General features: G+C 40.3%; 1 protein-coding gene across 2 annotated transcripts in view; it reads left to right on the top strand.

Annotated features, from left to right (window-relative positions):
• SLC25A24 (solute carrier family 25 member 24) overlaps positions 1 to 13,067 on the top strand; it is a 50,510-nt gene that overhangs the window by 10,394 nt on the left and 27,049 nt on the right. Inside the window, exons 1-3 of one of the 2 annotated variants that reach the window (XM_032301618.1) lie at positions 1,907 to 2,672; positions 5,809 to 5,935; positions 9,515 to 9,602. In XM_032301618.1, coding sequence (XP_032157509.1) covers positions 2,445 to 2,672; positions 5,809 to 5,935; positions 9,515 to 9,602 — 443 coding nt within the window. In that variant the 5' untranslated portion in view covers positions 1,907 to 2,444. Of the gene's footprint in view, positions 1 to 1,906; positions 2,673 to 5,808; positions 5,936 to 9,514; positions 9,603 to 13,067 lie in introns of those variants that run through there. The other variant, XM_032301617.1, reaches the window with a different exon arrangement.

Raw genomic sequence — 13,067 nt, forward strand, 5'->3', positions numbered from 1 at the left:
AACTAATATTTTTGGATAGTTCAAGACACTGTTCAGTGAACTGGGGTATATTAGTGAATAAGACAGATAGGGTCCCTGAACCGTGTCCTCACAACTTTCCTTATAGGAGGTGTATTTGGGTTGGTGGGGGTAATTATAAGTAAATAAGGAACAGGATAATTTTTTTAAAAAGTGGAAAGAATTGTTGAATACAACAAAAATAGTTGCCCTTTTATTAGATGAGACTATCAACTCTGTTTGGTTCCTTCCTATCCCTTGTGTAAAATTCTGTCAGTTTTCCTTATTACTCTGGCCCTGACTTTTGTCCTTTTTCCTTGGACCACTGGACTCTTGTGCCCTGTCTGGACGTCTCTCTCTCTTCGATGGCTCTTAGTGGCTACGTGCCTCTCTGCAGTGCACAGTGCCCCTGTGGATTGTACAGTTCTCTTGTGTGGGAGAATTCATTCTTGACTGGGCCACAGCACATCTTGTGAAACAGGATTAGATGTCTGCCACTGCTCAGTTGTTCTGGGGGGAAGCATTTATTGCAAAGCCTACAGTGGAACTTAGAACTAACTGTGGTGCAACCTCCTTCTAAAGGCAAACTGTGGATATTTCACAGACATGTGACAGGCCTCTATATGTTGTCAGTACTTGACAGGATGAGTGAATAGAGAAAGAACTAACAGATAATGGCCAGACTAAATTTTCTTTGTGAATTTTTAAAAAAGAATCTATTTATTTGCTTAGAGCAGTGTGAGGTTCACAGCAAAATGAAGAAGTTACAGAGTGTCCCCATAGACCCTGCTCCCACACATGAATAGCCTCCCCCATTGCCAACATCCCCCACCAGAGTAGTGCATTTGTTTCAGTTGCTAAACCTACACCAACACTTCATTATCACCCAAAGTCCATAGTTTACCATAGGATTCACTTTTGGTGGTGTGCTCTGGGTTTGGACAATTGTATAATGACATGTAAGCATCATATCTTCATAGTATCATACAGGGTACTTTCACTGGACTAAAAAAGTCCCTTGTTCCCTGCGTATTCATTCTTCCACCCTCCCCAACCCTCTGGCAACCACTGCTCTTTTTAATGTCATAATTTTGCCTTTTCCAGAATGTCATATGGCTAGAATCATATAGTATGTAGCCTTTTCAGATTAGCTTCTTTCACTTAGTAATATGTAATATGCACTTAAGGTTCCTTTGTCCTTTCATGGCTTGATTCTTCATTGCTTTATAGCACTGAATAATGTTCCACTATCTGGATGGACCACAGTTTACTTATCCATCACCTACTGAAGGCCATCTTGGTTGTTTCCAAGTTTTGGCAATTATGAATAAAGCTGCTCTAAACATCTGTGTGCAGGAGTTTGTGTGGACAAAGTTTTTACCTCTTTTGGGTAGACACCAAGGAGCATGGTTACTGGATTGTATGGTGAGAGTGTGTTTAGTTTTTGTAAGAAACTGCCAAACTGTCTTCCACAGTGGCTGTGCCATATTGCCTTCCCACCAGCAATGAATGAGAATTTCCTGTTGTTCCACATGAATTTTAATAGTCAGCTTTTTAAAGAGTACTCCATGTTTAGGAAAATAGATTACAGAAAAAGTGGAATTTTTACTGTGAAACTACACTTCCACATTTTCAGTGGAGCAGCTGAGGGACCATAGGTCCATGAATAGGGAGGCCAGAGGCCTCAGGGACTCTGAAGAGTGGGATTAAGAAGAAGCCACAGACATCGTGTATGAATACCCACTGATTTCTCTCTGTGATCCCAGCTGACTTAACTTCTACCCATTTTGAGGATAGAGTGTGCTGCCAACATCTGTGAGGACAGAGCTGGGACCCTGGTGGTTAGCATAGCGTATCCTTGCTCTGAAACCACTGCAGATGCTGGGTGAAGATAAGGACCTGGGGGTGGCGGGAGTTGGGGCTGGCTAGAATCAAAGCAGGAGAGGCCCAAGTGGGCAGATTTTCATTAGGTCCTCAATTCCTAATCGCCACAATAGTCAGTGCTTCAACCTTCGAAGAAGGCTTCTAAGAAGGTGTAAGGAAACAACTTTTTAAAAACATGGACTTCACCACCGTCAATATGGCCCCACCATCCGTGTCCCAGCACTCCCCCACCCACTTCTCTCTAAAAGGAAGCCCTACCTTTAGACAGCCCTGTGCAAAGTTCTTTCCGGAAGTTTTGGGGGAAGGATGTGAGTTGTCTCTTCTAGGCTCCTCCTGGATTGGGGTGAGAGCCTGGCGTCTCATCCGCTGGTGTAAGAGCACAGCCCAAGCAACGAGGCCTCGGTGTCTGGGTCAGACCCCCGTCGCCACGGAAGGTGCAGGGCTCACGGATGCACCTCGTGCCTCGGCCCTGGAGCCGTTGCGATGGGCCCTCCCCTTCCTGCGCCTGATCTCGCGGAAGGAGCCTGAGGAGGACATTGCTATCGCAGGTCCCTGCTAACTGGATGGGTGGTGCACCGGAGGCACCTTCCTCCCCCCCACTTCCACCTCTGCGAGGCCCCCGGGGGCCAAAGCGTGGACCACCCCTGCTGCTGGAGACGTCGCAAATGGATGCCCTCTATGAAGAACTCTTTCGGTATCTGGACTCTAATAAAGATGGGACCCTGGATATCCTTGAGCTTCAGGAAGGCCTGCAGTGTATAGGGTTCATCGAGTTCCTGGAGGAAGGGCAGGTGGGCCTCAGTGGGGCTGTGGTCAGAGAGATGTGGGGGCTGGGAGGCCTGGAGACTCCTTGGGCAGAGACGGAGGAAGCCAAATTGACACCTTATCTGGCTTCACCTGGGACCCACTGTAACTTTCAGGTTGATTAGCAACGTTTTACCGTTTTAAGAAAAACAACCCAGCTGATACTTTTCTCAAGCGTTTTTCTTATTTCCCCTGGCTCTCATAAAACTTCCACATTCAAAGTGTTCTCAAGATGTTGGCTACCACCTTGTTTTGGGGAGGGTGGTCACCTTGTTCAATGTACTCACCTGTTACTAGTAGCCTGGATGGGTATCTAGGCCAGTGAGGCTCCCTCCCCACTTTGGGGAACTGGGATCGTTTTAGATATGTTGGGAGTGGGATGGTAGTTAGAAAAGGTCTAGTATTATCTTTTGGTTTTTTTTCCTAGAAGGAGGGCATTCAGTCTCGTGGCTTGTACCCTGGGGGTCTGGCAAGTTCTGACCTTTCCTCCGCATGCCTTCATTAGCAGACTTTTAAAGACGGAGCTCGGGCATCATTTTGCCTGGGAATCCCTTTTTCCCAGCTGCCTAGATTACAGATAGTGTCTCAATATGTAATGCTTGATGCATATTTCTATCACTGTATTTCCAGGTTATATTCTGTTTGGAAATTATTATTGAACATAAGTACTTTCCAATTATATTTTCTCTTTGGGTGTTTACAGCAGTAGACTGAGTAGGAGATTCAGGAGAGCGAGGACTGTTGAATTCATTTCAGATCATTGGTACTTTGTGCTCAGAAATCTCTTGGCTGAGTTCTGTCGTGTTAAAATTGAATAAAGCTCTTCTTACTAGCTGTGTGGTCTCTGGGGCTCTCTACTTTCATCATCCAGGGGTTGAGCAGCTGTATTTTGGGCACGTTCTACATGCCAAGTGCTACAGTTCAGTTTTCTCATTTGTGGAATCAGAGGCCTGGACTGGGTGTTGTCTGTGGATTACGCCAATCCAAAATGTTATCTCCATAAAGTTCACTTGGTTTTTGTAATTTCTAGAACAAAAATGGAAGTTTTTTTTTCTTTTTTCTTTATTTTTTAAAAATTTTTGAAGTGCTTTTCTTTTTAAAGCTAAATATCTCTTATGCTCATTATTTATTTGTTTGTTTTCTAAAGATTTATTTCTTCATTTGAGAGAGAGAAAGAGACAGAGTGAGCAAAGGGAGAGGTAGACATACAGACTCCCAACTGGACAGGGAGCCCAATGTGGGGTTCGATCCCACAACCCTGAGATCATGACCTGAGCTGAAAACAAGAGTCGGACGCTTACCTGAGTCAGATAGGCACCCCACACTTTATGCTTATTTAAATATCGTTTATTCTTGTACTCAGGTTTCCAAGTGTGACTTGTATTTCTTTGATACAAACTAAACTTTCATAAGAAATTCTGGTTTATGCCATAAACAAGTTCAGTTCTTTGAAACACATTTCTTCCTTAAAAAAACAAATTTTTTTGCAAATCTGTCTTTTGTTTCTTAAGAGACAGTGTGAGCCATATAAGGGTTTGTATGCCTAGTTTGTATGCAGGGCTCACACACTAAACCCAGGAAGAGTTAGCTCTGGGGGGCTGTCATCAACCACACAGAACCATCGCAGGAGAATGCTGATGCGGCTTTTCCTTGGGTGACAGTGACATCTTTAGGGGGTTCTAATGTGAGTTTTCTCCCACATGTCTCCACCTTCCCTAGTAGAAAATTCACTTATATAAATTAAGAATTCATCAGTTAAAAAAATAGAAATGGTATTTACATTATATAATGATAAGAAAGAAAAGATACAGCTTTTTAAATTCTGTTAACAGGTTCTTTGAATGATGTTTTATTGGCTTTTTACTGTGGGGAGGAAGAGACTGAATATACAAGTATGGATCATGGTTTGCTCATATTTAAAATTGAACTTTGACCCACTTGAACTTAGAGTAACCTGCTCAGGAAACCAACCCCTTTTCTGTCGTAAACAACCCAGGGAACCAACCTGCTATAAATCAGACTTACAGGAGTCCAAACTGCTATCTCTAGAGACAATCCAGGAAGCAAAATAACTTCTGTAACAACGGAGACTGATACCTGACACCTTCCCTAGTTTTTGTCCCCACTTCCAACTTAGGACCATCTAGAGAGAGGGAAATACTTATGCCTAACCAGTCACACAGGATGCCCCACTTCTCTTTAGCCTGCCTATGACTTCTGCAGGCCCAGAGCTACCAATAAGGGCGGATTTTCCCCAAAATAAAGCTTGCCCCACTCTTCTGCCTGCCTTTGAGTCTCAGCCAAAACTGACCACGGCTTACTGCCTTGCTATGTAGTAGGCTCAGAACAAATTGCCTTTGCTTTTCTCATTTGATTGGTCTTCATTTATTTTTACAGAGGAATACAAAAGAAAATTCAAAAGGGAAACCCTAGTCTTTCATACTATTGTAGGTTAGAGTCCTTATTTACCATAAGAAGGGTAAAAAAACCAAGCTTTTCAAAGATAGGGTCTTTTAACTTGCAATTTCCCAAATGATAGTTGTTCCCTGATACTTCCATGGACCAAAATATAAGCTTCTTAGATGAAACTTCAGTACATAAATGGGGCCCCAGAATGCTGTGCCATTTTCTCTTGGATTATGCACATCTCAGTATATGTTGAGGAATCAAGATGTAATTTTTAGGTGAACATGATCCTCCATCTAATTTGAAAAGTAATTAAACAGTAGTAATTATTTTTTAGTGATAATATACATGTATTTGCATTTATTTATTTATGTATGTATTTGAGAGAGAACGTGCATGGGTGGGGAGAGAGAGGAGTGGGTAGGGGAGAGGCAGAGAGAGAATCTTGAACAGGGGGCCTGATGTCATGGCCCTGTGATCATGACCTGAGCCGAAATCAAGAGTCCCAGGCCTAACTGACTGAGCCACCCAGGCACCTCAGGAAAAATACTATTTTAGACATCTAAATCCTGTGCTAGGTCAAGTGTATGTTTTTTATCTTGGGGTTTATAAAGTGCATGTCTTACTGGGAAATAGCTAATCAGGCTGCTGGAACTGTATGTCCAAATAATTCAGTAGTTTAGCCTATTTAAAAAAACTCTTTTCTTTTTTTTATAGAAAATCTTTACAACTGGTGATATCAACAAAGATGGGAAGCTCGATTTTGAAGAATTTATGAAGTATCTTAAAGACCATGAGAAAAAAATGAAATTGGCATTTAAGAGTTTGGACAAAAATAACGATGGTGTGTCTTTATTTTATTTTCATTACCAGCTACGAAGAAGTACTTCTCATATTTCGAAAAGTGTAAAATGATATGTATTTAGTCTCTCTTTTTTTGGGAGAATAATTACTAGTAGTTTTAGTACTTGTTTTTCATAGTAATGTGATTTTTCTGTAGAATTTGTTTTTAATGTGGAAAACTTGTACATAGCTTTGTCTACTGAATTAAAAACAGTTAATAAGGCTGTGTGTATATGTTCACTATAGAATATTATGCTGATTTGACTTACAGTTATATATTTTTAACCTCTAACTTCTGGGGTTTTTTTTTAATATATATATGAACAAATTTGTTTTTGTTCATATATAGGCATAATGCTATATGTTCTAAAGTTTAAAAACTTTCAGATTATCTTAGATTTAATAATCTTTTTGAAAGGCTTACTTTAGGGCAACTACTCTCTAATGAAAATTGGGAGGAAAAAATAGATAAGTATTTCAAATATGTATCTTCTTTTTTTTTAATTAAGTAAACTCTGCCCTCAATGTGGGGCTTGAACTTGCCACCCTGAGATCAAGAGTCACATGCTCTGCTAACTGAGTTAGTCAGGTGTGCCTAAATTATGTATTTTCTGGTTGAGATAATGGTTTCACTACTTAGATTAATAGTTTAAATTTAGAGTCCCAGTATGTAGAGAAAAAAGCAAGTGCCACAGGAGGAGAAAGGAGGAGTCATGAAACCCTTAGCACTAGAGGTAGCCTTTAATAGGAAGTAGGAATTTATTTTAAAACATTATAACGCACACAAAACTTAATAAAAAAACTAAAATGCATCGTCAAACCCTTCACTCTATATGAATAGTCAGGGCCATTCCATTCACAGACTTGTTATTCAAGAAACAAGTTAAACAAATAGATTGAGGAAAAAATATGGTTCATACCTGGGGCAGGTAATTTTTTTTTTTTAATAAAAATCCAAATAGTAAATATTTCAGCTTTGTGAGCCATGTGGTCTCACAGGTTGTAGCTACTCATCTCTGCTATCATCGTGCAAAAACAGCCATGTACTATATATACATGAATAAACATGGCTGTGTTCCAATAAAAATTGATTTACAGAAGCAGGCAACAGACCTTATTTGGCTGGAAGGTCATAGTTTGTTGGCCCCATGTTTATACTTAATAAAGAAATGTAACTTTAGTTAGGGATAAAGCAAAGCACTTCAAACAGCTAAACCCTTTGAATGGATTAGATGATGGTCGGTGATGAGTATCAGTCCATGATACTCATCAAGGAAGTTGAGTTTGTGGTGGAAAGTAGTGCTTTTTGAACGTTTGTTACCTCCCAGAAGCCTTACACTGCATACCTCCAAGTCTAACCTTAGTCCAGTCTTCTAGCAAAATGTAGTTATTAAAAGCAGCTTTGCTTCTCTGCAAACTTTCATCCTGTCTTGAGCCCACTATGGTTCAGCCACGTAGGTAGGACTGTCTATGTTGTGTGAAGGCCGGCAGTAGCTGAGAGATGGAGCTACCTCAGGGGCAGAGGTTAATCATCCCTGTACATAAGTTGTGCCCATATCAGTTGTCCATTTCAGAGAAGTCTCCATGAACCAGAGGAAATAATTCAAGGTGAAATTTTGTGATGCGTTTGTAGTAAATGAAAACTGTTTTTACTTAATTTATCTTGTTTGTAGATTTTCAAACAATTTCTCATTAGAAGTTCATATTTTTGTGAATCAGACTTCTTCAAGCAAAGCACAGACAGTCTTTTGCTTATTTGTGGATTGTGTATTTGAGAACTTGCCTACTTGCTAAAATTTAACCCCACAGTTAACTCCAGAATCAGTGCTTGCAGCATTTTGGCAGTCCTTCATGGACTTGACTTCATTCACTTGGCGAGCACGTTTCTCTCTGAGAGAAAAGAAAGAGATGTTTGAGCTCTCGTACCATAAACAGGTGTCCTTCTGTTTAGTGCCATGTGTCTTGCATTTTTGTGCTTTTTGTTGGTGATTTTGCTGTTCGCAGTGGCTCCCAAGCATAGTGCTGAAGTGCCATCTCGCATTCCTAAATGCAAGCAGGTGTATGTCGCTCAGGCATGAGTTGTAGTATGACTGGCCATGAGTTCAACGTTACAGAATCAACACTATAATATGGAATTACATAGTATTTACACACACCTGTAACAAGGTTTTATACCGACAAGGTTTTATTTTGATTAGTTGATGAATACGTTGTGATCAGAGGCTCAAGGAACCTAGCCCTGTATTCCCCATAAGAACAGTGGTTTGTTAATTCAGAGTTTGTAGTGACCCTGTAGAACATAACTACCAATAATGATAAGGATTGTCTGTATTTCTTTAAGAGTGCAATTGTAATGGAGAATATTCAGAATGGCATTTCAGGAATTTCTTTGCTAACAAACTGATCCCTCTGTTTTTTACACTGTGCAGATTCTCATGTTTCTCTTTTCCTCTACCCAGGAAAATTCTTTCCAAATCCTGGGACTTCTTCAGAGTCCTTCTCTTATATGAAGTCTTTGCCTTCACCACTAAGAGTAATTTTTGTCCTCTTTTCCTGGAGAACTTCGCCGTCAGGCCTACTTGGCATCAGACCCTTTCATGCTTTGTTTGGTTTCCTCCTGTTTCATGCATATTGGTCTTGGGCTCAAGAGTCTGTGAGCTGCCTGAGGGAAACATAGTATTCATCACTCCCATTTATTGCTTCTCTTTTCTCTTTCTTCCTCTCTTCTAATTCCTCTCATTCTATCTACAAACATGCTCTAATTTCTCTAATAATAATAATAATCTTCCCTCTTCCATTGTCCTACCACCCCCACTTTCTTTAGTTTTATTGCCAGATTTCTCAAAAGAATAGTCCACAGTCTTTGGCTTCTTTTGGTCATTTTCTACTTCCTTTTAACCCTGTGCAACACATCTTTACAAGTTTGAAAGTTGCCTAGTCATTTATTAAAGTGTAGAAACACATACGTGTAATATTTTTTTTTAAAGATTTTATTTATTTGTCAGAGAGAGAGAGGGGGAGAGAGAGCGAGCACAGGCAGACAGAATGGCAGGCAGAGGCAGAGGGAGAAGCAGGCTCCCTGCCAAGCAAGGAGCCCGATGTGGGACTCGATCCCAGGACGCTGGGATCATGACCTGAGCCAAAGGCAGCTGCTCAACCACCTGAGCCACCCAGGTGTCCCACATACGTGTAATATTGATAGATCCTAGCCTAATGGACTTCACGTCAGAGTCAGAGTGTCCTGATTTGAATCTCAGCCATGCTGCTGCTTACTGTTGATACTTGGTAGGACCACATAAGTTCTCAGTCTCTTCTTCTGTAGATGGAATATCATTATTTACTGATGGGACTGCATGCTTTCTGAATGAGGTAATGTCCATGTGCTTGTTAAATGTATTTGTTACACTTTGAGTTGGTGTTGCAATATGTATTTAAGGAAATCCGTAACTTGCCTAGAGTCATAATTTTGCCCTAATGAGTCCAAGACTTTCCCTTACAAAATGAGAGGTTTGGAATTCATGACTTCTAAGATCCTTACCCATTCTGAGTCTGAGTTTATGCTCTTTTTCATTTTTTAAAGGTGTAATTGAAGCTTCCGAAATTGTCCAGTCTCTGCAGATACTAGGTCTAACTATTTCTGAACAGCAAGCAGAGTTGATCCTTCAAAGGTGAGCTCTTTATCTTATTGGCAATCGTGGGGTTTCTTTGACGTTATTTTTCATATCTTGTATTAGGGATCTTCATTTTAAGAATAGCTGAAACTCTCTGCACCTTAACCATTCCTCATCTTGTGTGTTCAGTGTCTTTGTCTTCCCTTTTGTTTCATATGTACACATTTAAAGTGTAGGAGTGGGTAAGCATAAGCTCAGCCTGGGTTCTCTCTTGCAAGGATGGCCCCTGGGCAGTGGAATGGCAGTGAGATATTCACTCCACAGAGAAGGAGCCTAAGCATTTTCATGCTGCTGTTTTTCCCATTTGGTCTCCAAGGTGATAATGGATCTCATTATTCCAAGATAAGATGTTTAGCAGGTTCATCATGTTATTTAACCTACATATGACTAGGTAAGAGGGAAATTCCAAAGGTTCGCAAAGAAACACCGATTTACACTCTTAGAAAAGAGAGATGCCTGTTTGAACATTATTGCCCAGGGTAATCAGTTCAACTGTTCAATGAGTCAGACCATTATAGCCTTAATGTTTTATTTCTCAGGATAGAGCAGTGATCTCTGAAGTCTCCGTGCCCTTGAAGATTCTATTACAAACACACCCTCGGGACTAATTAATTGTTTTGTGGTAACAGAAAACAGGAAAAGGAATTCTATTCCTATGGCTGCTTTCAGTCTTTGATGTTATCTCAAAAGTTTCTGCTAAATGGCTTTATCATTGAATTTACCTCCTTTTTTATCTGTACCAGTAGCATTTTCCTCCTTTCTGTCTATTCAGAATTTCTTTTAAAAGCAGCCACTCAACAGGAGGCCCAATGTCAGAGCTGGGCATGCTGTTGTTAATATTGGATATGGAGAGCTTTCCTGGGGAAATGATCAACTAAAAAATGAAAAGAAGTAAACCGGATTTTGACAGTAGGGTATGGGGTATGAAATATTCTGTTCCTGAAGTCACATTCTTCCAGGGAAATGAAGGTTTTTCTCTGGTTCTTAGACCAGAAATCATATTCCTCTGTTCTTTTTGATAGCTTTAGGAATAATGTGAATTATAAGCCCAAGTTCCAGAATAGACCATGGGTAATGCAAAAGAATGGATATTTGAAATTGGCTGAATAAAATTATGGAAGTAGCCCAAACATCCTTCAGTAGATGAGTGGGTGAAGAAGGTGTGGTATGTATGTATCTATACATACCTACATACAATGGACTATTACTCAGCCTTAAAACAGAACAAAATCTTGCCATTTGCAACAACATGGATGAAGCTAGAGGTATTATGCCAAGTGAAGTCAGTCAGAGAAGGACAAATACCTGATTTTACTCATATGTGGAATTTAAGAAACAAATGAATAAAGGGGGGAAAAGATAAACCAAACAACAGACTTTAAGAAAATTTTTTTCATTTTTTTAATTGACATATAATGTATTATTTGTGTCAGGGGTACAGGTCTGTGATTGATCAGTCTTACACCCAGCACTCACCACAACACATACCCTCCCCAATGTCCATCACCCAGCTACCTCATCCCCCTACGCCCGTCCCCTCCAGCAACCCTCAAACCCCAACAAAACCTTTGTTTCCTACAAAAAAAAAAAAAAGAATAAAAACTGACTCTTAACTAGAAAACAAACAGGTCAGTGGGTAGGGGGATGGCTGAAATGAGTGATGGGGATTAAAGAGTACACTTGTCTTGATGAGAATCACTGTATTATACACCTGAAACTAATATAACACTGTGTGTTCACTTTAGTGGAATTAAAAAAACAAATGAAAGTGGCTAAAGAATTATACATGTAACTAATTTAGGGCAGCTTTATTGATATATGATTCACATACAAAAAAATTTGATCTTTTAAAGCACATATAGTTTGGTGGCTTTTAATATATTCTCAGAGTTGTGTAATCAGCATTACCTAATTTTGGAGCATTTTCATCACCTCAAAAAGTAACCCTGGGAGCGCCTGGGTGGCTCAGTGGGTTAAAGCCTCTGCCTTCGGCTCAGGTCATGATCTCAGGGTCCTGGGATCGAGCCCCGCATGGGGCTCTCTGGTCAGCGGGGAGCCTACTTCCCTTCCTCTCTCTCTGGCTGCCTCTCTGCCTACTTGTGATCTCTGTCAAATAAATAAAATCTTAAAAAAAAAATTACCATGTACCCACTAGCAGTCACTCCTTATTCCTCCTCTGCAAGCCCCAGCAACCACTGATCTCCATTTTGTTTCTTTGGATTTGTCTGTTCTGGACATATCAGAAAAAAATGGCATCATACAATATGTGGTCTTTTGTGTGTGGCTCTTTTCACTTAGTGTGATATCTTCAAAGTTCATCCATGTTGTAGTGTGTATCAGTACTTCATTCCTTTCTTAGACCACATCACTTCCATTGTAAGGATATATCACACTTTGTTTCTCCATTCATCGGGAGATAGGCATTTGGGTTGTTTCCATTTTTTGGCTATTATGAATAATTCATGCACAGATTTTTGTGTGAACATGTTTCCAGTTCTCTTGGGTATGCACCTAGAGGTAAAATGACTTGATTGTATGATAACTTGATATTTAACATTTTGAAGAACTGCCAGACTGTTTTTGAAAGTGACCACATCATTTTACAGTTGCAATAGCCAGGAAGGAGGGCTTTCGTTTCCCCACACCCTCCCAACACTTGTTATTTGCTGTCTTTTGATTTTTACCATCTTCATGGGTAGAATGTGGTATCTCGTTACTGTTTGGATTTGTATTTCCCCTATGGCTAATAAACTGTATATTCCTTTGCACCTTTGGGCTATTATTATTATTATTATTAGCATTTGTGCTTCTTTAGCAAAAATACTAGAATATGTTTATACTGGAAAAACCTGAGTTTTCCTTTCTCTATGTGTCTTCTTTACTACTCACGCAGAAAACACTTCACTTCTGATACCTGTGGTCACCAAACGTGTGCCCTCCATCCACAACAGGCAATTAATTATCCGTGACATTAACCCAGGTACCTTACAATTTAAGTTAATTCTAACACTCTCTGCCTGGAGATAGTGTCAGGTCCGATAGGCTAAGGGCTCAGTCCCAGAAGACTCCTCCCCAGTTCAGATGCCAATGACAAGTGGCAGGTCCCCATGTTACCCACAGTTTCTGTCCAATTTGGCTACACATTGGAGGTTCCCAAGACCTCCTTCTTCATTTCATTTGATTAATTTGCTCAGGTGGCTTACAGAATTCAGGGAAATATTTACTTACGTTTTCCAGTTTATTAAAGGATATGATGAAGAATACAGATGAATAGTCAGATGAAGAAATACATAAGGTGAGATCTGGGAGGGCCCCAATGATAGGCTCTTCTGTTCCTGTGGAGCTGGGGTGTGTTATCCTCCTGGTATGGATGTGTTCACCAACCTGGAAGTTCTCTGAGTCCCATACTTCGGGGGATTTTATGGAAGCTTCCTCACATAGGCATGTTCAATTATTAACTCT

This window comes from Mustela erminea, chromosome 10, assembly GCF_009829155.1.
Source record: "Mustela erminea isolate mMusErm1 chromosome 10, mMusErm1.Pri, whole genome shotgun sequence".
Taxonomy (NCBI): Eukaryota; Metazoa; Chordata; class Mammalia; order Carnivora; family Mustelidae; genus Mustela; species Mustela erminea.